Source organism: Bison bison, unplaced genomic scaffold (assembly GCF_000754665.1).
Source record: "Bison bison bison isolate TAMUID 2011002044 unplaced genomic scaffold, Bison_UMD1.0 scf7180017864461, whole genome shotgun sequence".
Lineage (NCBI taxonomy): Eukaryota > Metazoa > Chordata > Mammalia > Artiodactyla > Bovidae > Bison > Bison bison.
The window spans coordinates 10,776,541-10,804,219 of NW_011495023.1; the positions used below are offsets into that span (position 1 = coordinate 10,776,541).

Below are 27,679 nucleotides of genomic sequence, written 5' to 3' on the forward strand. Positions count from 1 at the left end.
ATGCATTCTCAATGAGAATTGGGATTTTTCTCTTATCCTTTGCTGTATTCCCACAACCTAGAACATTGCTTGGCATATAGTAGGTCCTGAATAAGGATTTATTAAATAGATGTATTATTTTTATATAAGTAAAAACTATATTTAAGAATACTACTGATTTTAAGTTATTTGCAGTAAGCTAAGCTAAGGTGCTCCTTATGTTACTGATTTAAGCATCCTCAAGCAACTTGAAACTAAAATCGTGAGAGATCTAATTGAGAAGAGTTGTTTCCATTTGGAAAATATTCATAGGCTATCATGAGATTATGCCCCTTTAAAAATCTGTGCTGGGTGCTAGCAGTCCTTATTGCAAATATTTATTGTAACATTCCATGGTAACTTTATAATGGAGACTCTTTTAATATTTATTTTTAAATCAGAGAATCAGCTTAGTGAGTGCATCTAAGCATCACAGTTATCTTCTGTAAAGGCACAGACGCCTGAAATTCTAATCCTGTGGTGTAAGGAAAATGACCCCTACTTGTCTTACCATCAGTTTGCCTTTATTGGTTCATAATAATACTTGCTGTGTTTTGGTGTGGACTGAAGCTATTTAGTATTTCATCAGTGTTCCCTTTCCTGGCTTTGCCTCTCTTCTCACCTGTTCCTTTGAGAAAACTTAGGATCCCAGATTAACGATATTGCAGACATTTTCATGGATTTCATGGATCCAATTCTGCATCCACATGATTAGAATTCACAGTAGGAAAAGCTGGTCTAAAGCCAGAAGGGTCTTTATCCTGAAGCAAATACCCTTTTAGGTACAGGATATAAGAATAAAAAGCTAGGAAGAAAGCAAATTCCCTGGTCTGTCTTTGCCAGCACGTCTTCCTTCTTGGAAATGAGCTGAAAGATAGCCTCCCTCCACACTCCCAGTCCTTAGACAGCATAATATGGACAGTCTTTGAACCCACAAAAGACTTTAAGTAAGATGTTTGAAAAATCTTGTTTCTCTCATGTTTAATCTCTTAGATTATAACTCACTTCATAGAAGTAATTTATATTTGTGTTATCTGCTTCCTGTGGGACCTCAGGGATTGGCAGGCTTTTTTTCTTATTGTTTTGTTCTGTTTTTGGTGATTTCACTTAACTTAAGAGTTGTTTGAGGGCTTCCCTGATGGCTCAGTGGTAGAGAATCTGCCTGCCAGTGCAGGAGACATGGGTGCAATCCCTGGGTCAGGAAGATTCCACATGCCTCGGAGCAAACAAGCCTGTGTGCCACAACTGTTGAGCCTCTTTTCCAGAGCTGGGGAGCCACAACTCCTGGAGCTCGCACACTGTAGAGCCTGTGCTCCACTGCAAGAGAAGCCACCACAGCCAAAAGCCTGTGCACCGCAACTGGAGAATAGCCCCCACTCGCCGCAACTAGAGAAAGCCTGTGCACAGCAGTGAAGACCTAGGGCAGCCAGAAATAAAAAATTAATAAACATTTTAAAAAGTTTAATCATATCATAGCCAACCACTATTTTTTTTTTTTTTTAATTTTCTTAGGGACTGAAGAGGTTAATGACCATTTGCCAGAAGCACTTTCCTACAGATCCATCAAAATGTGTGGAGTACAATGCACTATGAGATCTGTGTGCAGTGTGTAAATATCAAGAGAAGCTTAAGGAAGCCTGTCACGGACTTCTGGAATCACCACCAGTTGCAATGAGGGAAGAAGAAAAAAGGAGTTTGTGGTCTCTGAGTTCTACCTAATGCAGCTCTTGGTTTTAAGAACCTGTGTTGGCTCTCATGTCACGTCTGACTGCAGAGTGATTTTTGTGTCTTACTTTTAAGTAGTCAAAAGATTAAGTACTAAAGACTTTCCCCAGTAATTTAAATGTGTAAATTTAAAACAGTCACAGGACACGGTTTAAAATAACTTTTCCCATCTAGACCTAAAAGTTGAAATGAAAGGATTAAAGAGGAACATTTGAGGATGGACTTAATGATTTCTATAAAATATGGTAATTTTCATGTTGCCTTTTATGTTTTGTTTATAGAGAAATATTTTTATATTTTTCAACAAAAATATGGAACCATTTAGTGAAAATTGATCGTCCTTAAATGTTGCTTGACTTTTGCCACCTTGCAATATATTTGAATGTAAATGTTTTTACTATTAAGTGTCTATCTTGCGTTTTAAAGCTTTTATCCTTTAAAGATATACATTATAGTATTGGTCATCTCTCAGAACAGAATTAACAGGAAGTAGAAGTTTGGAAAACAAAGATGGTATATTAAACCAACAGAAGTTCAAATTCAGTAGCCCCAGGCATCAAGGTTTCAAGGTGAGGAAATGGATTGTCAGGGCTGCTGCTGGCTCTTCCTGGAATAGGACTGCCTGCTAATGTCGTCCTCCCGAGACCGTGGTGGATGGCTGGTCACACTCCGTCTCACCGGCCAAAGAGAAGGGTGCTGGACTCTTGTCACTGCCCAAGTTGAAGGGCTTGGTCTGATGTCACTCAAGCGAGGACTTCTTTTGACTCTTGCACAGTGTCACACCCAGATATCTGTGATGAATCACTGCGCTTTAGAAGTCGAGAGGATTCAGTGGATAGAGACAGGTGGGTAAATAGAATGGTACTTGACCAGGTGGAGTGGTGCTGGCGGCTCCTGGTAGGAGTGGGACTCTGACATCAGAACTGCCTCGCCTCACATTTCAGCAACACAGGCATGTGTATGTCTGTACACCCACGAGCAAGGCACTTCATCTCTCTAAACTTCAGCTTCCTTGTCTGCAGATGGTGGTAGTCATTGTCCATGCCTCACAGCATCACTGTTTTGTTTTAAGTGAAATAAAATGTATAGCACGCTACCAGGCAAATAACTCAGTACGTAACAATTGTGTCCTTGTTGGTGGTAGAGTGAAGACAAAGTGGCTTTCCCAGACCACTGGTCAGGACAGTGTGCGCTCCCCTCAGGATGACAGCCAGGCTGCTGGTGGCAGTGTCGGTAGTACTAGTCAGTGGAAGTATTTATTAAGCACTTACTGTATCCACGCTCTATAGTTGCTCACACTTTCAGCCATTTCTGAGTTTAGAAGAATCCAGAATGTGGAGCCTGGAGTCAGCCAAGTGAGTGCAGGTGGATTCAATTACTTATTCTGGCCCCTCTTGGAAAGCCTTGAAAGCCAATTTTGGCCACTTGTGGGGCCTGTGGCTACGCTGGGCTGATTGTGTCCGCTGGTTATTTGCTCAATGGTGGCTGAGGCCTCCTGTCCTGAATTGAATCAGTGTTCCTTGCCCTTCACCCCACTTTAGAAAACCATTTCTTATTAAATTAATTAGAACTGAATGAAGCTTAGTAGAGCAATAAGAGACAGGCTTTCATAAGATGTGACAACAATGTAGACTTCAGTTGTATAGTCTTGAATAGAACTTGTTTATAAATATTGTTGAATGAATACTCCACAGATCACTTTTTAAAAAATTCATAGGCAGCCCACACCATGGTAGTCAGCTCATTTTGTGTTGTCTTCCCATTTGCCCTGAGTTAATATTCCACAGAGAAGAAACTGCATCATGTGACACCAGTACCTTCTAGAACTGATCAGCACGGGTAGATGGTTTGAGGGGAAAAAAAAAGGTGTAAGGTATTCTGTGGTGCTGTGAATGCTAGTCATTTTGGGGCTTGGGTAGAGGGAGGCAGGTTGAAAGGTGTAGATTCCTCATAGAGAAGTTTTCTATTTCCCAGAAGTTAAAAGGTCTTCAGAGGACTTTACCTGTCATGGGGGTTTAGTAAAAAATGACCTCTCTCATTCTCCAGATCATGAAAATTATAGTGCAGCAGATGGTACATATTTCTAATTTTTAGCTGTTTCTAAAACAATAAAGGCCTATCTTTTAAAATCAGTCACACTCCTGAAATAAGTATATTCTTCTCTCTCTTCCTCCCCACCTCCCCAGACTCCTTTCCAAAGGAGTTGTGTCTTTCTGGATCCAAATCTAATAAAACACTGTTTTCCCTCAAAAGTAAATCCTGTGTTTCTTAGGAGTGTTCTTGCCAACTGCAAAGACAGCAGTATTTTTTAGCATTGCAGTACAGGGCTGTGGCAGTCTGGAGGCCATGGCTGTGATTTCAGCCCTTGGGGAAAAACTAGGAAAAGAAAACTGAGGCCAAAAACAATTGACACATAGAGAGGAGACACATAGAGAGGAGAGGGGACAGCCCGGATCTTGTAGGAAGAAGGGGAAGGTCCCAAGAGACCAGTGCTGGGAAGGTAGTTGTCGCTAGTACGAGTGTTTAGGATGCACTGCATCTTGAAAAGAATTTGGAGGAATAGAAAATAGGGTTGATTAGCAGTACAACTTTTGAATGTTAAGTTTTTCCTTCTGATGATCTCCTGGCCCCCTGTAGCACTTTAGATTGTCCTGGGATTTGACCACAGTAAATATGGTAGTATTTACTTAGCAGTAAAGAATCCGCCTGCAATGCAGGAGACTCGGGTTCTGTTCTTGGGTTAGGAAGATCCCCTGGAGAAGGAAATGGCAACACACTCCAGCATTCTTGCCTGTAAAATCCCATGGACAGAGGACCCTGGCAGGCTATAATCCACGGGATTGCAGAAGAGTCAGACACGACTTAGCAACTAAACAACAACAAATTCTGTAGAAATCCAATTATTTGAAAGAAAGAGTTCCGTAGATTTGAACTTGTGGATCCTATCACTGGCTCCTTTTCAGCCCTGTAGTAACCCCTTTATTACTTCTGGACCTACAAAGGTAGTAGAGCTAAGTGGGGCAGATTCAGTGAAAGGGGAGCTTCGGTTGAGATGTAGCTGTTCCCTTTGAATATCTGCAAGAGCGTAACCTTGTGGATCATGCCTCCTTCCTCCACATCCTCGCCCATGAAGTCCCTTAACTTTATCCCCTAGAAATTTATGGTATGGAGTCGTACTGGGAGGCTTGAACTGAAAGCCCTTTCTCACGGCAGGTTTGTTTAAGAGTTTCCAGCTGTCTAGAGTGTGAGGAGCCAGCCCCAGTCCCCAGAGGGTCGCTGTGGGAACACTGTTATGGCAACTGGTTTTCATCAGAGTCGGCAGTTGGATGGGCTGAATTCTGACTATGCACTAGTTCGTCCTGTAATGGTTAACAGTAACCTTAAAATCTTTTGAAATTTAAAAATAAGTTCTGGTGGCGTGGACTAACTCGAGGGAATGCAGTGTGGTTGGCAGTTGTCGCTGTGGTGTGAACTGACCCCTTTCAGGATTTTGGAAACATACTCATTTAAAATACACACACACACATATAAAATATTTGTATGTATATATATGTTTTTACATTTTCCAAAACAGTTTATTTTGAAAGTATTGATTATTTACTCCTTTTTCCACAAACTCTTATAAACTCACCCAGACTAATCTTTGTGTTGATGGTAGTGGTTACTCTTGTTTAACTAGGCCACTTCCTTTTGTTTAGTCTCTCCTCTCTGTCCTTAAGCACCCGCTTTGAAATCATTGTCAGCTTTCTCCCAGCATTCAAGATGAACACATACTTTGACCACGGAGGGCAGCTAAGAAGGTTTGAGCTGCTTTTTGAGTGTCACTGGTGATCACTGAGGCATTCAGCAAGCTTCCTTGCTGATGATTCTTGCTGATGATTCCATCAGGAGTCATCTGCATACCCAGCTCTCCTTGCCCTCTAAACTCCCAGGGTTGACAGCTTGCCAAAACCAAATTGCCTTTACTCTCCAACTTGCTCTTCCCTTGAGACTTAGGAGACATCACGAACCATTAGCATTGTCCTCTGAGCCTGATTTCAGTTTTGCATCTCGTAAAGCGGGAGGATTAAAGTTGTGGCTTTGAGATGCTTTGACTATAGCTCAACAGTCAGCCATAACAAATAGGTGGGACCCAGTATCACCTATGTGTATTCCCTGACCATGCCATGAGCGGTGCTTTCTGATTTTTCTTTCCTGTTGTGTTTCTTTTAAAAATATGCCGGTATGACTCTAAAGTGGCTTACAACTCATTAATGTGTTGTGACCAGCAGTTTGAAAACCACAGGTTAAAAAGAATTAGAGTTACAGAAGGAAGTGACCTGGTGGATGAATTTAGGGCAAAAGGACTCTATTTCTTCTATTTATTTATTTTTTAATAGAGAACACTTAGCTCTCAAGGTTTATGTGGAAATTGGCATATTATAAAACCTTGAGTATTTCAGTTGTTAAATATTTTTGAAGCAATAATTCTTAGGTTTCAAATGAGGTGACTTGTGCATAGAGAGAACCTCCAGGACAGGCCTCATGTAAGAAAATTAATGGTAAGAATAGGTGACTACCTTGGGCTGACTATACATTGTGTAAAGCAAGAATAAACAGATATTATAAAATATGAGATTGTTTAAACTATGAGTTAGGGTTGAGGCAGAGAGAGATAGCAGGAGTCTAGTATTAATCAGTTACCTGTTGAGGGTTTGTTTAGCCCTTTGATGATTATTTCCCAAGACTCGCAGCTAGATTTCATTTCCTTCATTTCCTTCAAAGTTTTATTCAGTTGTAACATATACAGCAAAGTGCACACATCAGAAAGATACCATATCATACAACTTTTTCAGAGTGAAGCTGTCTCAAAGTAACTATCATCCAAGTCAGGAAAGATAATGTTATTAGTGCCCCAGAAATCTCTTCATGCCTCATCAGGACAGAGCCATGGCCTTGATTTCTGCTGTCATTATTTAAAAAAACATCTTTCTTGATTGGATGCGTGTACTGTAAGATTCACCCATTCAAAGGGTACAGTAGTCTTTAGAATATTCAGAATTGTGCAGTCAGCAGCACATGTGGAACATTTTCATCACCCCGAAAGAAACCCGGGACCCATTAGCAGTCATTCCCCGTGTGAGTTAGTTTGCTTGTTGTTTGTTTGTTTGGCTGCACCAGGTCTTAGCTGTGGCAGGGAGGATCTTCAGTCTTCTTAGTTGCAGCAGGTAGGATCTAGTTCCCTGACAGGGTTTTGAATCCGGGCTCCCTGCAGCTTCTTAGCCACTGGACCACTTGGGGAAGTCCCTCATTGTGATTTCTTTGATTCTCATTTCTCTATCCCATTCTACATTTGATAGACATTTGAGTCATCTCCACTTTGGGTATGAATGCTGTACATGTATTTTTTGGTGAATTATAAATTCCTCTAGGGTCTATATGAAGTTGAGAAATGTTTGGGTATGTGTGTACTCAGAAGGTGGTACCAAAGAGCTTTCCGAGGGGCTCGTGCCAGTCCACAGTGCCACGTGCGGGACTCGAGGGGTCTTGGCCCCTCCTGGAATGTCCTCGGTCACTTCAGCTTCAGCTCTTGTCCACTTCAGCTCTTGTGACGGGCTAACATGGTACCATGTTGTAGTTTCACTTTGCGTTTTGCTGAGGAAAATTAAGTGGAGCATTTTTCATATGTACTTCATGGCCATTGAGATTTTAACTTTTGTGAAATCTTCTGTTCAAGTTTTTATTTTTGTCCACTTTTTTCTGCCGAATTCCTGGCCTTTTTCTTACTGACTTAACACAGTTCCTTATATGCTCTGGCTGAGGCCTGTGTTCAGTGTGTGTTATAAATACTTCTGCTCTGTGGCTTGACTTTATGTTAGGTTTTCTATGCATAGTGTTAGTTGCTCAGTCATGTCCGACTATGTGTGACCCCATGGACTGTAGCCCTCCAGGCTCCTCTGTCCATGGGATTCACCAGGCAAGAATACTGCAGTAGGTTGCCATTCCCTTCTCCATTTTCTCTGCATAGGGGAAATAGTCTTATCACTAGCTCAGATATTGACATAACCTTTGTCAGCTATCTTTACCAGATAGATTTTATAAAAAGTCATGTGAATCCTAAATAAAATAATCTTTGCATAGTGCAGTGCCTGCGTATGGGATTTGAGAGGAGAGAAATAATGTGTTTTTGTATTATTGTTAAACGTTGTAGTGATACTAGATTGCCATTTCATTAAGACTTGGTGCGTTTTTGCCATTCTCATAAGATACGTGTTAAGCATGTCAGCGTTCACCTGAATGAGCTCGTGGGTATCGGCACCGGGTTGCTTCAGCTGCAGGAAAACCCGGACCCAGTGTGTGTTAATGGCAGTCCATAGACAGCCAGGTTGCAGAGCAGACGGAGGTCGACCTGTGGTAGAGATTCGTGTCACTCTGTAGGACAGAGGCATCGAACTCTTGTTCCTCTCTGAGTTATCCCAAATCTCCACTAGGCTTAGGAGTGACTTTGAGAGGAATAAACTCCGGATACCTCTGTGGGTGAGAAAGATATCTGAGAAAACATACACTTGTGATTCTGTCATTCGGGGAGAAAGTATCTTGGTATGCTTTGACTTGTTAACTACCACCGTTCCTTCTAGGGCAGTAACAGACATTACCCAAACTTGAGCCAAAAAGGTATGTATGGTTTTTGTCCTTTATAGAAAATTACTTTTTGACTGACAGCCTCTCCCCTGCACCTGCCACACTCTGCTTTGGGATCAGGCTCTGCAGACCACATTTCTCCTCTGCGACTGGCTTTGTGTTAGGTTCTACCGATCATGGGCCACGTGGGAGACAGGAGCCCCTAGGAGGGAGGGAGGCCCTCTTCCTCCGTGTTCACCACCTGTCCCCAGTGGTGGTGGCCCCGCTGTGGGCCTGCAGCCCACGGTGACACTTGGCATTCCTAGAGGAGGTGGTCCCTGCTCACAGGTTTTCCACACTTCTGTAGAACCACTGCAGCATCATCAGCCAGTGCTCCTCTCCAGACATTTGAATCCTAGCTCTGTGGGGTCCCGCCAAGTTCCTGAGGCACCCGAGCCACCCGAGCAGCATCCAGGTCTCAAAGGTTTGATTCCCAGCTCCTCAAACCTCTAAGTCTTCAGAGTCCCTTGTCTTTGTTTCCAGCCCTGAGACCAGTGGCTCTTCCTGTGGTTCTCATCTCTGTGATACCTCAGGGTCCCCCTTTTCCTGTCACCTCTTCACTTTCTGGTTAACAGTCTTTTCTGTTACAATAATTGACATGCTTGGCAGCCAGATTTCTGGTTCCTGCTTGAGGGGAAGTGTGATGGGTCCCCTTCCCACAGCCTTCAGCTCAGGTTGGCTTCCCTCCAGCACACATGGACTTTGCTCCCAGTTCGTGGGGTTACCCCAAGCGTGGAGAACCAAGATGCCGGGGAAACTGGTGTTACCTCCTGTCTGGTCGCGAAGTCCTGTCCTTGTGCCCTCTCCCTTTAATTCCCTCTCTGCTCTGCCTCAGTCTCTTCAACACCTTCTCTCCATTCGTTCCTCTGCTTCTTTCTACTTCCTCGGCATCTTCCTGGCTTTGCTCTTCTCCGTAATCCATCTGGAGTCCATCATCATCACTCCAGTTTCTCACCAGGACCGTCTTCTCTCTTCCCCTGTTGTCCTTTGGCCACACTGTCCCACACAACCTGGGCCTGGCTCATTCCGATGGCTCCCCGACCCCGCCGCGGTGCCACTGGAGGGGATTCCCACCCTGTGTCCAGTGTCCTCGGGCGCCGAGAGAGGCCTGGAGCGCGTGCCCCACCCCCTCTCTGCTTGGGGCTGTTCTCCCCGTGACCGCTGCATCCCGATCCTCCGTCTTTCCCTTGTCATCTGGAAGGTGGCCTCACCTAGTTTTCCTCACAGCAGGTGGAACACGGACACAGGCCTAAGGTCTGTCGCTGCCTCCACACTTACCACCTCTTCTTACCTTACTTGGAGGAAAGGTGTATCTCCACCTGTCAGAGGCTGAATCTTCCACTGACCAACCTTGCTTTCTTCCAACCTTCTAATGTGTTATATAAATTATTATTTCTTTCCCTCCACCCCCAAGAGAACAAGGGCAGGGATTTCACATCCATTTGGTTGGCTGCATATGCGACAAGGACAGGAGGTCATCATGGGTAGGTCCAAGGATTTGGGCCTGAGCCCTGGGAGACTGGAGGTGCCTCTAACTTGGTTGGGGGACGTCACTGATGGAGCGGATTTGGAGGGTAGCTCAGAAATTCACTTCCAGATGTGTTAGCACATTAGACATCCGTGTGGAGCTGTTGAGTGGGCTGTAGGATATACAAGTTTCAGAGAGGAGGTCCAGGGAGAAGTACAGATGCCCTTAGCACAATGGTACCCCACTCCAGTACTCTTGCCTGGAAAATCCCATGGGCAGAGGAGCCTGGTGGGCTGCAGTCCATGGGGTCGTGAAGAGTCGAACACGAGTGAGCGACTTCACTTTCACTTTTCACTTTCATGCTTTGGAGAAGGAAATGGCAACCCACTCCAGTGTTCTTGCCTGGAGAATCCCAGGGACGGGGGAGCCTGGTGGGCTGCCATCTATGGGGTCGCACAGAGTTGGACAAGACTGAAGTGACTTAGCAGCAACAGCACACAGATGACATTTTAAACCATGGGCACTATGAGAGCTACAGGAAGTGACTGCACGGTAAAGCTTGAACTGAGCTCTGGGACACTAGTGCGTAGACCTTGGGGAGATGGAGCAAAAGCCATCAAGGAGCTGGGCAGAAGCCCTGACTGTATTAAGGAGGAAAAACCAGATGATGTCCTGTCCTGGATTCAAGTGACAAGAGTCTTTCCATGAAGGAAGCAACAGGGATCAGCCATGCCCAGTGCTGCTGGTAAGTCACCTTACAAAATTAACCTAAGAGAATTAACCCTTGCATGTGGAGAGTCATCCTTGACCTTGATAAGAGGGGTTTTGGTAGAGTGGGAGGAAGAGAAGCATTTAGAAAGGGTTTGATGGAAAATAGGATGAATGGGTGAAAAAAGGAAACTACTTGTTTATGGGGATAAAGATTTATGGAGAGTAAAGTGGGTTTCTGATGAAAAAATAAATTTTGGTGCAACTGCACATGTATGAGCCTTATCAGCTAACCTGCTGAACTGCAGATTCATCCTCCTGAATTGCAGTACAGGCCCTTCAGCTCTTACCTGGATAGATACTGACTGTGCTGGGAGTGAGACTCTGTGCAAGGCAGAGAGAGGTCGTGTCTCTGTCCGGTCTGCTCATCTCTGCTATCTCACCAGGCAGCCTCTTGAACGAGAGATCCCTGAGGGATCCCACTGACACACTTGCTTATCTCCTATCTGCCGGGCTCATTTTACCCTCTTCCGTTAGATGCAGAGGACCTGGGACCACTGCAGAACATGCAGGAAAAGGCTGACTTCAGCTGTGGCCACTGCCTGCTGGCTGACCCCCATCAGGGCTTCTCTGATATTCCTCTTTTTAGAGGAATTTCATGTCTGAGCTTGTTGGAACTGGTGTTTTGGAGTAAGACCTATTTTTAATGCTTTCTACAGGAACCAGCTATTTACTTTGTGTTCTCTACTAACCAAAATAATGACTTTTTGGAATTGCCTTGTCACAGTGTAAGGGGAGTGTGTGTGTGTGTGTGTGTGTGTGAAACGGGAAAGTTCCATCTTCCTGTGGGTTGGTTGCTTTCAGGTGATAGAGCTTAATAGGAGACAGTAGATTTATTTCCTGAGCAGCAACATGTTTACATGTAAAAGACTTATTAACAGAAGATCCTATTTGTTTGAAATCAGTGTTGATTATCTTTTGATAGGAGGCCCTGGTAGCTTTGCCAAGGACAGACAGGCTTTGGTGTAAGATGCTGTCCTGATGGGCTCGCTTCAGATGTGCTTTGAGTCCGTTCTCAGTGGCTTTTTTCCCTTTCTGGGAGGGTTAGCCCACACTAGCGGCAGATGTTTCAGCCAGGCTCTCCGTCCTGGGGTGCTTTTGCCCGTCAGATTTCTAGTTCCTTGCTAGTGAGGAGGTGCAGTGTGGGTTAGGGGGCCAGGGTGCGACGGCAGCAAAGGCTCCACTAAGTCAGCCCGTTACTGCTGTGTTCCTCAGTGCAGGGCTTTGTACCTGCAGGCCCAGCGGGCTGTTGCTTTGGTGATAGGATTTGGAGGGTGGGGGATGGAGTCTGAGCTGTGGTACAATGAACAGCAGTGGTAGGAAAAAGGCTGAGCTGCCTGCCCGTCTCCTCAGTTGGCCTGTCAAAAAAAGGAGCCCGATGAGGACACAGGCAACCGAATTACAGCTCCTTGGAGCGTACATAGGCATTGATCAGTTAGACACAAACAGAATGTCCAAGAGGCAGCTGAGATCTTTTCATTTTGAAAATGCTTTAATAAGTGTTGACAACACTGTTTTGCAAAATGTAAAGGTACTATACAAATTCTTAATACAAAAGGAATAAATTAAAAGCAGATTTCTTTTTTAATTCTGCAACTTTGTCTACAACATACATCTTTGTCATTGATTACAGATGAACAGAATCCAGTAAAATCATCTTACATGCTCTACAAGTCAGTTTCAGGAGCAACCTAATCCTTTCCTCCCCATTATTAAACTAGAGTCCGTTTTACACAACTTGTAATAAACTATTGACATGAATGTATATGTAAAACTTTACACCTAGTTAATTAAGCAGTAACTGGTCATCTGATAGCACCTGGATGGGGTTTGCTCTATGAAGAACTAAACTAATACCGAATGAAAACAAAGTGGAATTTGAACAGTTGCAACACTCACCTGCATATAAGAAAATTAAAAAACCCACCTGTCTCACAACAAAGGCTGATGTAGGTGTTTTTACCAGCCTTCTGGCTCAACAGGCAGTTTCTTACACGTATCCAAAGAATCCAATAGGGACTTTATTTCAGACCAGGGTTTCGTATTTCCTCTTAGTTTGCTTTAAAGAAATAGGGAAATATAAAGAGCTTGCCAGTGCTTGTGTACAATAACTATATCACTTCCCACCACACTGATCATTAATCATGTCGGTCTCACAGGACCAACACTTTATGTACATCTTGTAGGAACATGAATGCAGCTCAACAGTAAAACCTGTTTTACTTAATCTCCGTCTTTGCTACCAGACTATCAGGATGTTCGTCTGAACTGTAATTCCACCCGCCTCCCCCACCTCCACTCCTTTCTGCCTCCTGAATCCCAAACCCACGTGTTGAGAGAGAATTTTTGTCTGTCATTCCTTATAACCCAGCTGGGCTAAAAACTTGATCGAGCTGACTTCCAACTTGATTTCAAACTAGTGTCCCTGTGTATGCCCTGTAGCCATATAAGCTTGTCACCTCCTCTAGTTCCCTTTTGACTTTTAACTGTGGCACAGAGTTCAGTTTGATTATTTGTGCATCTTCTTTTGGGAGAAAGAATCTGGCCTCGTAGAGACTTGTTTCCAAATGGGAAGGGAAAAAACTTGCTGTTTGTAACTCTTGACTGTCAAAGTAAGAGCAGCACCGCTCCCCCCATGTCAATCCCCAGAATCCTTTAATAACATTATCATCAATTTTATTTACCCTGCAGGGTCTACCCCCAGAGTGTTCTATGAATATTACTCCCTTCCGCAAGCTGGTATCACCAACGCAGCCAGGGAGCCAGGCCCTGAACCGTCCCAACTGGCCCCAGCCTGCTCCGCACCCCAGAGGAATCCCACAGTGTTTTCCGAGCTGCAGCGGGGGAAACACCGTGGTTGTTGCGTTTTTAACCACTGGTAAGTATCCATTCCTACCCTTCTGGTCTGGTAGAGTCTATTGTTATTCTTGGATTACATATACATTAAAAAAAAAAAAAAGACTTTTCTTTTTATGCTAAAGCTAGCTTCAGTTCTGCTTACCCACAAATCTACAGCCAACCCAGCTCCTGTCTGGCTGTCCACTGCCTTTCCAATAGGAAGAGTCATTATAAGTGAGAAAAAAATTAACCACCCCCCACACCCCCCTACTTGCGCCAGGTAAGCACAGCGTCCCATCTCTGTGGAGACCGTGTTTGTGCCATTTGAAACAAGCCAACTCAGAGTGTGCACTTGTTAGTATTAGAAAAGTATTTTGAGGCCTTTGAAGAAACGGATGGCTTTCCAGTTGTGTACTGAGCATAGCTCAACACACATGTAAACGGGCAGCTCCCACACACCTGTTTTCCCTCTTCCTTTTTTGGTACCTGCAGACCGTGATACAAGGTAGCTGATGGTGTCACAGGCATCCGGGCCCTCCGGGAGCTGATATATTTTTTCAACCCTGCTCTGCCTGCCAGCTAGTAGACACGTGAGTACAGTCTTCCTATCTAAGGGCATAGTTGGGTTCTTGGAAGAAGTGACACAGTGGTCACCGGGTGCTGAGATGTCGGATCTGAGCTCTTTGTCACACAAGTGCTAACAAACAGAAAATGGGCCGTGACAGGTAAATACCTTAATGGATTGTAATGTGCTTTTTTCCCTTGGCTTCCCGTAAAAAATCAAATGAAACACCTTGTGCGAAAAAATAGGATACACTTTTACTGGTTGTTTTAATGAGAGAGAACCACTTTTGGCAACCATCACCTTACGCTTCCTACAGATCCCCAGAGGAAAGCAGCTCTGTGTCTTGGACTGAACCCCCATGCAGGCTGGGGCCGAGCGGACTCTCTGTTGCTCCCCACGGGGCTGTTCTCCTTCGCGTCCAGGCTCGTGGAGATCCAAGTCAGCAATGCTAGCTGGGGGCTCTCTGACTTGCCCATCACATTGGGTGAGTTTTCAGGCTCTCGGTGGAGAGGGAGGTGAATGTTCAGGGAAGGGTTATAGAGGGGGACACGTCACAGATGGTCGACTTCCACATGTGGGATGTGGTAGCAGTTGAGGATTTAAGAGATTTCATTGCAGAAGGAATGTCTTCCTCTTGGGCCCTCTTAATTTTTTTGTGTGTGTTTTTATTTTTTTTTTAATCTTTGGCAGCGTAGAACTGATTGTGATCCTCGGATGCGTCTCTGACGTGTTCAGCTTCCTGTTTCCGTTCTCCCCCTCCGCCAACAGCCACTCCTCCTAGGAAATATTTCAGCTGAATATTCCCCTGAGGCAGCCTCTTCACAACATGCTTGGATGGCCTACAGGTGGCAGGTGGGCCTCGGCTTCCCTAGTCTTTCTGGATCACCCTGTGCTAAGTCCCTTCCCTGGTCTGGCCAGTGCCACTGGTCCACGGGAATCCATGCCAACCAGCTTCCCCGCCGGTTCCTGGCCTGGGGGCTGTCACGGAGGGGTGGGGGGGCACCAAGATGCCATTGAGGACTGGTGCCTGGCTCTCTGGGCAAGAGAGCCAGGGGACACACAGTGGGACCGGAACCTTCCAGAATGTCTCCTCAGTCAGGTTTTTTGAGGGTGAGGGGTTGCGGAGACGGGAGAAAAAAAGTGCTGAGGGCTGAAGCTGGTGCAGGGAGACAGTGCGTCTGGGTAAGGCAAATGAGAGGCAGTGAGGTGATCTCAGAATGGCGGCGAGGCGGTCAGGTGGAGGCCGGCGGGCTCACACAAGGGTCCCGGGCTTGGCTTTTTCCTGCCCGTACCACTGGACATCAGCTAGTTCTGGATAGAGGGAAGAGTCCAGGAAACAGCTGTCACCGTAGCTCCTGCAGGGACCCAAGGAGAAGAGGAGACCGTTAGTGGGGAATGACACTTTGCAGCCTGCATTCAGAAGGACGTGTTCACAGGGCCTGGGACAGTGCTGTGGACAGCAGACTCTCGGGGACTCAAAACATCCTTGACCGTCTGTGGAGGGAGAGGGAGCGAACATGCAGCAGTCCTCAGGCTCGGGTGCATGTGGGAGTCACCCGGGAGCCTTCGAAACACTCCTGTCCGGCCCCGCTAGCTTAATTGGTCTGGGGTGTGCTTGTGTATCAGGAGCTTTCAAAGCCCCCAGGTGACTCTCCGTGCAGCCAAGGCCTAGAACCTCTCGGGCTGGAGTCCTTAGGATTCTTTTCTTCTCGGAATAGTTGCTTGGTTTGTCCTCCCTCAGACTCCAGGCATAACTAAGTTTACTAGATTTTTATTCTGTCCTGGAAGCACATTTGAAGTGGCAGGTTTCCCTGTAGTGAAACTGAGGTGATATTTTTGAATGGAGTCTTAAATGCTGTTTACTTGATAACATGTATTGTGTGATGATCAAAAAAGTATTGAAAATATATATTTTCAAAGTGAAAGTGTATAGAAAGGCCGTTAAAGATTTTCAGGTACGTGTCACGATGCAGGTTGGGTGGAGGTATGGTCATCCATGGGTATCTGGAGGGGACTGGGTCCAGGAGCCGCCTGGATCCCAAAGTCCAAGGCTGCTTGAGCCCCTGATGGAAGGACAGTGGGCCCTTCATATCTGCGGTTCCTGCTCAGCAGATATGAAGGCTGGCTGCGTATTTACTGGAAAAACTATCTGAGTATAAGTGGACCTGTGCATTCACATCTGTGGTGTTCAAGGGTCAGCTGTAGTTCTTGCGTATCAAGAGGCCATCACAGGGCTATGTCAAAGCCCAGAACCATTACTCGGCATCATTCCTTGGAAAAATAGTCCCTCTGCACTCATCCTGAGCTAGCTCTTCCAGGGCAAGATGAAGATCACACCTCATCTTAGTGAAGATAGGCCTGAATTTGCCCAGGAGGCTTCCAGAGGCTGGTTCAGAAAGGCAGCCATGCCGCCTGAGGAGAGGGTTCCTGCCTTCCTCTCCTGTCCTGCCCCGCAGGCCCTGACGTGGGGACGGCTGACCCCCACGCCTTGTGCGGAAGCAGCTGTAGGCAGGATGGCCTGGATCACCTCGTGTGCTCTTCCTTCACGCTGAGCTTCTACTTCTAGTAACTCCAGAGAGTTCACTTGTGCTGATTCCAAATCCGCAGGCCTCTAACCTCAGCCTTCGGTTTTGAGTAACGTTCCTGTGAGTGACACTGGTCAGTGCCTCTCGGTTAGCAGGTCTCGGTGGTGTTCAGGCTGGATTTTTGAGTTTGACCTCCCAGAGCACATGCTGCTGGGGGTAGAAACACCTGTCTGGAAACAGCATAAACGACAGAAGGGGATCTCTCCCCTTGCCCGCTGCTGACCCTTTCCATGCCCAGTGCTGGGCAGGAGGAGATGCAGACAACAGTGGGTTTAAGAGCATCTTATACACAATGTCGTGTCCCAGTTTATGACTGAGCATAAGCCATTATCACCATTTTTTTATTTGATTTGCTGTCATTTTTCTAGGAACAAGGGGATGAAGGCATTCTGGATTTTGTGAAGGTTTCTCATCTGGCTTTTTAAAAAAACCCATCAACGCAGCAAGACCAAAGGCCTCTGGGAGCATACTGTGGCCTTTAAAGAGAGTCCTGTGCCTGGATCCCCTGAAATGTATGCTGGGGTTAATATGCTGAAAGGTGGCTTCAGAAGCAAAGTGACACGAAGGTCCTCAATTCTGGAACTGGCCGTGGCCATCATCACTGTCTTCAGGTGATAAGTGGCTGACTCCATCACACTCACCCTGTACACTCTCCTCCTGACAACTGACCTTACCGTTGTGCCTGAGAGATTCCGTGGCAGAAGGTGGTTGGACCCCACGTGGACATATGCTGTTTACTGGGAGGGCGAGCCCTCTCTCTCTGTGTTGACCTGGTGGTGCCCTCCACCAGTGTGTCCCCCCTGCCCTCACTGAGGGGAGCCAAGTGGCCCAGGGGGACCAGTGGAGTCCTCTAATCCCAGTCACTGGTCAGAGATGGGCAAGTGACTGAGTGTGGACAAGTGGCTTTCTCAGTACAAGGCTGACCGCTTCCTCCTGAGGAGGTGACCACCAGGGGCAGGAAGGAAAGGCAGAGATGGAAAGAGAACCACCAAGCTCCTTGTTTGCCCTCAGCCGTGAGGCAGGTGCTATCATGCAAAACCCTCTAGTTTATAAAAGAACATGCATACATGCTAAGTTGGTTCCCGTGCCCTCCCCTCCAGGGGATCTTCCTGACCCAGGGATCGAACCCATGTCTCTTACATCTCCTGTGCTGGCAGGTGGGTTCCTTACCACTAGCACCACCTGGGAAGCCCTGATAAAAGAACAGTTGGGTCCAAGTCATGTTTCTGGAAGCTGGAATAAATTAAGGTTAGCTGCTCAGTTGTGGAGAAGACACTTAAGGTTTTTCATTCACCTAAGCTCCCCATACCCTTGCTTCTCTTTTTTTCCTTCTGATAAGAATTACCTCCCTGAAGTTTCTAAGAGCTGGCCTGGGTTAGAGTTCCTGGAGGAGACCAGGTGGAACATTCCCATCTCAAAGGCACCGGAAAAGAATGGGAGTTCCTCCAAGAAGGACTTTCCTTTCCTAAATCCAGGTCTTTTACAATGTCTGCACCCTCCCCCCCCACCCCCGCTTTTGAGATGAAGAGGGGTTGCTTAGGGACTGATAAAAGGTTGGCTGAGCTTTGAATGGCTTCAGAGCTGCATTTCTGTTCTTGTAGAGACTAGGTTGGTAAGACAGGACTAATTTAGAATTAGACAGTTTCTAATTCCACAAGGAATTGGGTTGCAACTTGAATAAATGAAGCCAACAAGATTTTTACTTAATTGAATTTTTTTTTTTTAACAGCAGTGACAGCCTTGGGATCCCAAGAGGACTTCAGAGTCCAAGATTCCTCTGTTTTGGGTTCTCTCCAACTTTATTCCAGATTTGGACAAAGACAGATTGTCCTTCTGGTGAGTACTTTTTTAGTTTCTGAATTAGAGTGCACTTGGTTTACATTTAAACATGTAGTTTTCCTGAGAGAAAAATTAAAACAAAAATTGGAGGGCATGGGTCAAGCACCTGATGAGAGACAACCATCTCCAGAGCCCAGGCTCCCAGGTAGGAAAATGTGGTCATGGCCCAGAAGGGGCACACGTCCCCGGCCACCTGCAAGAAAATTGAGTGTATTGAGGAAGCCCTGGTCGGGGGTCTTGACATACGGGGCACCGGCCGTCCACCGGGAAAAGGAAGTCTCCTGTGAGAGACAGGCTATCAGACCTGAGTCCTGGCCCTCAGTTTACCCCTGAGGCTTTCGAGGATTTTCTCTGCTCTAGGAAAAACTCCACAAATGGATCCCAGTCACCTAAATGTTTTAAGAGTGCCCCCACCACCACCTTAGGAACTACCCCCAGCGGTTTTATGTTAAAAGACATTGGGGTCTCTCCACTTGCACATGGACTGCTCTTACTGAAGATAAACTAGAATAACGGTGCCCACCAGGAGGAGTGTTCCCGTTACACAAGATTGTTCACTTCAGAAGTCCACATCAAACAGGTGGATTGGGATGCCTAGTTTAGTCAGTATGATAAAGCTTGCAAAAGGCTTCAAAATTCCCATATAGCTTCGCTGAAACTCACTGAAAAAGGCTAATAAAAAACTTAAAGACACAAGAGATACCTAAAGTAAGAGTAAAACTTTAACTCCTCCTGGATTCATTCTGCTTGTCCTCTGTCTGCATTCTCTCCCCACTTGGAAGAGACTGCGAGATTGTAACAAAAGCCTGTCAAGTTAGTGCTTGTACAGACACCCCTAAATCTATCCCCAAAGGAGGAAGCCCCCCCACCCCCTGGGCTCTCCCAGGGTTGATGGGACTTCATGGGATTCTCCTGTAACTGCTTCCAGTTACTCCCTTCCATAGCCAAGGGGAAACTAATAATAAAATTAATGGAAAACCTTGCTGAATCTCAGTAGCTAGTGAAGCTACACTCTAAACCCTACTTGTTCCAGAGCCTGCAAATGGGATCCTGGTCAATCGGGCAGACAACAGCCAGGGTGAGCATCCCGACCAGAGTCAGTTCTCCTGAATCTGCCTGCCATGGCCAGCTGAGAGAGAAAGGTAAACTTTCACACCCCTCCCTTTCCAAATCCAGACACACTGATTGATCTTTTCTCTCTCAGGGGCCATTGTTGCCTTCTTGTCTGTCTTGTGTCCTGAGAACTTGGTGACCGTCAGGTTGGGCGAATACCACAGAAATGTAAATTGCACCTGTTTGTAGCTGAGGTCCTGCCTGATGGGTTCCAGCCCTCAGGGCGAACTGAGTCTTCCCTTTTGGTTATGGGAGTGGCTCTGGATCTGGAAGGGTGGTATCCTTGGCACCCTCTTTGGGAATGCCTCTTTGCATCCATGAGGTCTTTCAGTATGGCCAGGAATATTTACTGTTTGTCCTCCTGACAAGATATTTAAAAGGTTGTTTATGTGGCTCTACGGTCAGAAGTTGGCCAAACTGGAAGCTGATATTCAGAACCTATTGGGGATAAAGTTCCTAAGTCAAAATGAAACTGTGTACCCAGAGGGAAAGAAGAACATTCCAGAGACAAAGCTCTAAATCTGGAGCATAGGAATCTTTTGAATTCCATCTTAGTCAATCTTCTTCATGATCTACAGAAGCAAACAGAAGATGATATAGTTGGAGGCATGGGACAGCCTGTGATGTCATTCACATTGCACCCTGTCCTTGGTCTTATAAACCTAATCTTTACAAAAATAGAATCACAGGTTTAGAAGCAAATCAAAGGCCACCTATTCTTTTTATCAATCCCCAAACATAGACCATTCACTTCAGAATGCTTGCAGACATTGTAAAAGATCTGAATTTAAGAAAGAAAAGTCCTTGAAGGAACTCCTATTTTGAGCAGGTAAGTTTAACTTACTCGAATGTCCAGAAACAGGATTTGGATAAAACAATTTTTCTATCAACTAGTAAATTCTGCTTTACTGTACCTGTCTCATGGCTAAAATTTTAAAACCAAAGCTTCCCGACCCCTGCATCTGTCTGTATGTTTGTGTATGTACATGGTAGGTTCCTGTGGTCATGTATGGATGTGACAGTTGGACTGTGAAGAAGGCTGAGCGCCAAAGAATTGATGCTTTTGAACTGTGGTGTTGGAGAAGACTCTTGAGAGTCCCTTGGACTGCAAGGAGATCCAACCAGTCCAATTCTGAAGATCAGCCCTGAGCTTTCTTTGGAAGGAATGATGCTAAAGCTGAAACTCCAGTACTTTGGCCACCTCATGCGAAGAGTTGACTGACTGGAAAAGACTCTGATGCTGGGAGGGATTGGGGGCAGGAGGAGAAGGGGACGACAGAGGATGAGATGGCTGGATGGCATCACTGACTCGATGGACATGAGTCTGGATGAACTCCAGGAGTTGGTGATGGACAGGGAGGCCTGGTGTGCTGTGATTCATGGGGTCGCAAAGAGTTGGACACTACTGAGCGACTGAACTGAACTGAACCGATGGTAGGTTTGTAATGTGTTTCTGCCTCTGACTGGTACTATATAATCAGTTTGTAAAAAATGCATCTAATTGGCTTAAAGAAAAATGATTATCAAATTCAGTATTCTAAAACTCAGAAATACAGAAACTTAGCCCAAACATTTTTCAAATTCACATGATCTGGGATAAATCAAGAGTGATCTTACATTTGTTGGTTTGATCAAAGTAGGTGTGTTAAATATTGATATAATGCAGACATAATTTGATTCTACTTGTGTTTACTATTCAAATAAGTTCATGTTATCTTGGTTACAAAATGTGTCTGTAAAAAGATAAGACATTGGCTAGCTGTTTAATGGCAAGAGAAATTTTCTAACTAAACATAATTGTTAACAACGAGTAAACAAACGGACAAATACGTATTGGTCATGAGCTGTATGTTTTTTGCTGGGTAGAAGCGTTTTCCTGTTGATAAGCAGCTGCCTCTTTTGTAGCAAAGAAATGACTTTAAAACATCCTCCCTGTATGGGGCACCCGCATCATTTCTGCACAGTGACTGAGAACTCACTTCACTGGCTGGCAGCCTCAGAACTCCGCAGAGTCCCTGCTTCTGCTGTACAGGCTGCCTTCAGGACAGGACAGAAGACTGGTGACATCATTAAAACCCAATGAGGAGGCGACCAAAGTGCTGTCCCTGGGCCTTCTGAATCTAAGGTCCCCTGCCTTTGAAAAACAGACTCATTCTCCACACTCTGACCCTCCCATTACCCAACAGAACCCATGAAAAAATCGCTGGTCATCTACTGTCAGTTCCTCCTCAGGTTGAAGAAACTTACGCTGAACAAGATTACAACCTGCCACCGATACCACTTGCCCACTACTTGCTGGAGAATATGTCCGTTGAAAAAGACACCAGCTGAAGGACTCCTGCTCCCCTCCTGGGAAATGACCTTTTCTGGTACTGCTCACCAGTCCCTGCACAGCTAAGCTTGAAAACCTCTGTCCCACCTGCAAGGAGTCACAGGACATGAACGGACAGCAGAGCCATCTGCAGTCTCACCCTCAGGCTCTCCTGGCAGCAGAAGCAGATGATGTGGACAGCGGTCCCCAGACACCGGGCCAGGCCTGCGTAACCTAACTTGATTTCTACACCTGTTCTCCTTCACTATGAAATTCATGGTGGGGGGTTATTAACACATTATTGACCAGAGACATATCAATACACTTTGAGAGGGTGACATAATTAATAGCACCGTGAGAAACTGTTAGAGCTTCACATTGATCAAGGGTTCATTATACAACTTGTGATCGTCATGATCACAGTTTGCTCTGTTAGGTTTCTGTTCCAACCTTGTGTATAAGTGTGACATTTTAAAAAATGACATATTGTGAAATTTTGAGTGAAGAAGTTCAGAATTTCATAGAATTCAGTGAAGAATTTTATGCAGGTATTTCCTTTGATTTCCAAGTGACATATATACTAGTGTCTTGGAAGATGGTAGTTTTTCAGAATATAGTTCTGATTCAGAGACATTTAATTAAACTAACAAGGAGACAAAAATCCTGAGTGAGTGATTCTGATAAAGAAAATGAACGTGAAACTCACAGTGCTGGAGAATGCTCCTTTGCTTCTACGTAAGAGTGGATGGAAGACAACATTTCATGAAAATTGGAAGACTTTCCAGGTGTGTCAGATGTAACTAGTGACTGTAATAACCCACCAAGTGTTAGTGACACAACAGTTTCTGGCCAGCCAGCTCACAGCCACAAGCATTAGTTTCTGCAGAACTCCCCTGGTCAATAATGAGTTAACCAGACTCCTCCACTCACCTGCTTTCTCTTCTCTTTGCCTGCTTCTGTTGCTCCCTGATCGGGAGGATAACCCCTTGCCTGTGTCTCCCAGGTGACTGACTGCCCAGGGAAGAGACCTTTCAGACTCTGGATCTTCCATTTAAAACTCCTATCTGTCCATGATGTTGGCGACTTCCTGGTCTGCCTGTAACCTGATTTTTCCCCTATCCTTCGTGCCATCATACACACCACCTGAAGTCCCTTCGATGTCAGCTACAAAGGTAAAACTTTTGCAGCCAAGCTTCCCGGTGCCTCTTTTCACCTTTCTCTGATTAGAACTCAAGTTGCCCGAATTGACACACACATCTTGTCAACTATAGTACCATCGTACCCCATTTCCTTACGGTTATCTTAAATCAGACTTCAAAGGATCTGTCTCTTACCTTATGAAAGATGTTATACTAATTAGTTTTATTGTTCAGATACACGGGACACATTGTCAACTAACTGATGATAAACCTTTTTGAGTTATTTGTATGGATGCATGTTATTAAGTACTCTAGAAATTGTGTGAAATTTCTAAAAATCTATCTTGGTATAATGTTATCGATCATAATTCTGGTTATCTTAAAATGCTGTCTATCACATATCTGGAGAAAAACATCTGTAAGGACATATGCACCCCAATGTTCATTGTAACACTGTTACAATAGCCAAGACAAGGAAGCACCCTAAATGTCTATCACAGGGGAGTGGATAAAGACGTGGTACATATACACAATGGGCTATTACTCTGCCATTAAAAAGAATGAAGTAATGCCATTTGCAGCAACACGGATGGACCTAGAGATTGTCACACTGAGCGAAGGAAGCCAGACACAGGAGAAATATCCTATGACATCCCTTCTGTGTGGAATCTAAAACGGAATGGTAACAAACGAACTTACTTAGAAAACAGAAATAGACTCACAGACTCAGAGAATGATCTATGGTCCCAAGGGGGCGGGATAGATAGGGAGTTTGGGGTGGACACGTACACACTGTCCATCAGTGTGGACATGGACACAACGGATGATCAACAAGGGCCTGCTGTACTGCACAGGGAACTCTGCCCAATGTTATGTGGCAGCCTGGATGGCACAGGTTTGGGGAGAATGGATACATGTAGTATATGTATGGCTGAGTCCCTTTGCTGTCCACCTGAAACTATCACAACATTGTTAATTGGCTATACTCCAGTATAAGATAAAAAGTTAAAAGTTGTATATCACAGAAATAACATTATATTGAATTCAACACGAATTCCTCATCGATTTCTTTATAATGAACTCTCATCAGATCTTTACCACTGAGCTAAGTTATTATTTACAGACAGATCTTTTACCGTAATGCTTTTGCAGAAGTGAGATTCATGGAAAGTAACCTACCATGAGCTCTTGATGGCCACATGGCTGCCCAATCACAAGGCACCAAATCTTGGGTGGAGACATCACAACGGATGAAGGCTCCACCTACCTTCTGGTCCCTCCCCTCCTGCGCAAAAGCTGGCAATCTCAAACCAAACTGACTAGGGAGAGAAGTGGCTACCACAGAGGTAAGACTGCTTCCTCCCAAAATGTCAAATCAAGGACATTTCTTTCCATTCCTCCTTCCCTCTCTGACCATCCTTTTCCTGACTCTTACTCTGTGAAGGTTTTTTATGATTCTTCTGTCCATCTTTCTGCTTTGGAGAGAGAATGCCACTGTCCCCACATCTCAGACCACCGCAAAGGGGGACAGATCCAAACCTCCAGACGACTGTTTGAATGATTAACACTGTGATGCTGGTGATTACGTACTTCTGCCCATCACAGCTTCTTCCTGATTTCTAGGGCCTCGGTTTCTCTGGATCGAAGCTCAGCCAGCCCCCGTCTCTAATGTGTCCCACTCCTTAACCCTGGGGGTCTGCTTCCTTGTCTCTGGTTATTGACCCAGGAAACCTTGCATCCAGGCTGTGTACAGAGAAAGGGACACAAGGCAAGGGAGACCAGAATAAAGCCACCTGTGCTGTCTACAAACCCTTCCCTTTTACTGGCTTCCAGGGCTGTCACCTTCCAAGTCCCTAGCCACAGATTCAACACGAATTCCCAGGCAGGAGTCAGAGATTTCAAAATTTGCTTTCTTTGGCAGATCCCTCATCCCCTGGCCAAGAGCTGATGCAAAGGAGGCCATGATTAGTAATCTCTCCTTACCTCTTGAAGATACTGCAGACCCTGCTGGTAAAGCAACAGCTGCCCAATAAAAAATCCCTACACTGACCACAGTTGTTCCTGATGAGACAAGCCTCTGACAGCCTTTAGCCGAGCAAGGAGATGTCTGTGCTGTGACCCACACCCGTGTACCTGGACGACACTTCGGGGGAAGCTAAGACTCGGCCACAGAAGATTACTGAACAAGCCCAGTACTTTCTTAGGCCAGCAGCCCAACCAACACAGTCTTTCTCTAGGGGTCATTCTGTTTACAAGAGTAGTCACCGTAGGGTGCTGTGTTCTCTCAAAAGCTTTAAATACAGGTTTGCAGCCACAGGCAACCAAGTACATGCTCTCCCTTGAACAGAACATCAGAAAAGGAACAGAATGACTGACTGAAAGAATGTGAACTCAGTGTCATGACCTGTGAAGACCACACAGAGATTGAGCAAAAAGCTGGTAAGAACCCCAGAGCCATAGCTGGGGGTAGCCCTACTGCCTTACATTGGGATGAAAAGGGAGAACTGTTAAAAACAACAGACCCGAAATGCAGTTGTATAGGCTAAGCTCCACATCATCACACCGAGACTTGACTTTACAGTTTCAGCTCCCCCAGGAATGGAATCCCCCAACCGCATGATGAGGACGTCACCCGCCAGACGCCTGCTGTCCCCTTAAGGACAGCAACTGGGCCGTCCCCACCCGGCCTCTTCACCTGGTGTAACTGCCTGTGCGTGCCTGCACATCTCTGTTTTTTGTGCAGCATCTCGGAGCTCTTTGCTTTCTGCTGGACTGGAAGCTCCTTGATTCACAAATCACTGAAATAAAGCCAGTAGGATCTTTCAAATTTACTCAGCTGAATTTTGTTTTTTAATACCACCTTCCTCGCAAAGGCTAAGCCCGTTTTCTGAATTCCCCCATGTGTCAGCTCAGGGCATCTGCAGCAAAAGTTGTTGTCTCTCTTTCTGTTGAGGATTTGTCCCACCCTACTTTTCAGACTGAGCTCTAGCTCTTTCTCTACAGCAAGAAGGCGCTCTCTTGTTCCCCCACACACCCCGGCTTGTTTCTACATCTGTGCTTTTGCCCTTGGAAGGGCGTTCCTCAGCCTCTGCCTTTCAAAGCCCCTGCTCCCACCCTGGGCCTTTGAAGCCAAGTTCACACAGCATCTCTAGAAACCAGAAGGGATTCCTCTCCCCACGTCTCAGAGTATTGAATACATAAGTGCTACAAGAGTTAGCACTGCCATCTTTTGATTGAGTAAACTTACCATTCGGAAGTGGCTTTGAAAGAAGCTGTATCATTATCTTCTTAGTTAACCCTTGAAATGCTATTAATTTCAATACTTTGTCACCCCTTAAGAATAGGAACCAGACCAAGTGTTCACGTTTTTATGCCCGCTGAAGCAGGGCTTTGCAAATTCCAACATGCATGTGATTCTCCCAGGGGTCCTGTTAAAAATGCAGATTTGAATTCCGTAGGTCCAAGAGTCTACCTTCTACCAAACTCCTGGGTGACATGGGGGACAAGGCTTGTCTGTGGACCCCATGCTGGAATGCATAGCATTTGGTAAAGTGGACAGCTGTCACTAAAAAACACCGGGAGGAACTTGGGGGTGGTAGATGCTTCTAGACCAACTCAGTCTGCCCCTGGTGCTTTGAGATGTAAACTGCATGATGCTATTCTTTTCAACAAACACTGGTTACAAAAACCAGTCAAAGATTCTACAAGTATCTGCATATACAAAGAGCCCAGGAAGGTCTAAAACACACTTTGAGGTCTCTTTGGGGAAGGAGCAGTGGGACTACCTAACATCTAATCTATACCTAATATCAGAGACCTAGAAACAGACACAGACATCGAGTTCCACATGTATCTAGAGATAGGACATGAAGATGACAGCTTCCACACCACTCAGATGTTTCCCCCTGGAAATTATGATCCATACGAGCAAAGGCAACTCCTGCACCACACGTGAGATCTCCGACTCATGAGCAGGGAAGGGGAAGGGCTGGAAGAACAACACGTTCCCTTACAATACCTCTATTCATCAGTACTTTGGTGGGCTGGAGACTCGGACCCATCCATAATGGGCGAGTTTTCTGTTGCTTCTCTGAACCAAGGAAAGCAGGAAAAGGAAGAGAAGAGAGGTCATGTTAAAGAGAGGAACTGACAGACACGATGAGTAGCTTATCAATACACTGCAAAGCCCAGCTGACATGCACCCAGGTGTTAGTGACAAATAGGATATTTTCAACCCCGGGCACAACTCACAAAGATCACTTTGGTTTTGTTAGGAAGGCTGCCAGACTTTGGCACTACTTCTCATTTTATCATCACATCACAGAATAGTTATTCTTCATTAATGATAATTCAGCCCAATCTGATAAAAGAGTTTAACGACCAACCAAACATTTTTTGTTTCAAATTGGTCTTGTGTCCTCACTAGCTGTGTGTGATCAAACATAGGCAGCTGCCCAGACCCACTCCAGGGTAAAGGTGCTCCTAAGCTCCACAGCCTGCTGTCAGTCATTGGCAGTCATATGTTTGGAGCAGGTGAGACTGGGTGTGATCCAGAAAATGTGGAGGAGCCAGACAGACACCCTGAAATCAGAAAGTCCTTACTTGGGGGGAGATGGCTTAGTCAGTGGAGGTACCATATACACAAAAGGT

The 27,679-nt window shown here is 45.5% G+C and overlaps 2 protein-coding genes across 10 annotated transcripts in view; one reads left to right on the forward strand and one right to left on the reverse strand.

Moving 5' to 3' along the window:
• Nucleotides 1-13,598, forward strand: part of PRPF18 (pre-mRNA processing factor 18) — a 66,328-nt gene extending 52,730 nt beyond the window's left edge. For 2 of the 5 annotated variants that reach the window (XR_827060.1, XR_827062.1), the window contains 2 exons: nt 1,531-2,588; nt 13,331-13,598. Coding sequence is in view for 2 of the 5 variants with exons in the window: in XM_010859946.1 (XP_010858248.1) it covers nt 1,531-1,611 (81 nt within the window). In the remaining 3 variants the exon portion in view is untranslated. Of the gene's footprint in view, nt 1-1,530; nt 4,001-8,360; nt 10,169-13,330 lie in introns of those variants that run through there. The other 3 variants (XM_010859946.1, XM_010859947.1, XR_827061.1) reach the window with 2 other exon arrangements.
• FRMD4A (FERM domain containing 4A) overlaps nt 12,111-27,679 on the reverse strand; it is a 373,568-nt gene continuing 357,999 nt past the window's right edge. For all 5 annotated transcript variants that reach the window (XM_010859943.1, XM_010859942.1, XM_010859941.1 and 2 more), the window contains one exon: nt 12,111-15,397. In XM_010859943.1, coding sequence (XP_010858245.1) covers nt 15,295-15,397 — 103 coding nt within the window. In that variant the 3' untranslated portion in view covers nt 12,111-15,294. The remainder of the gene's footprint in view (nt 15,398-27,679) is intronic.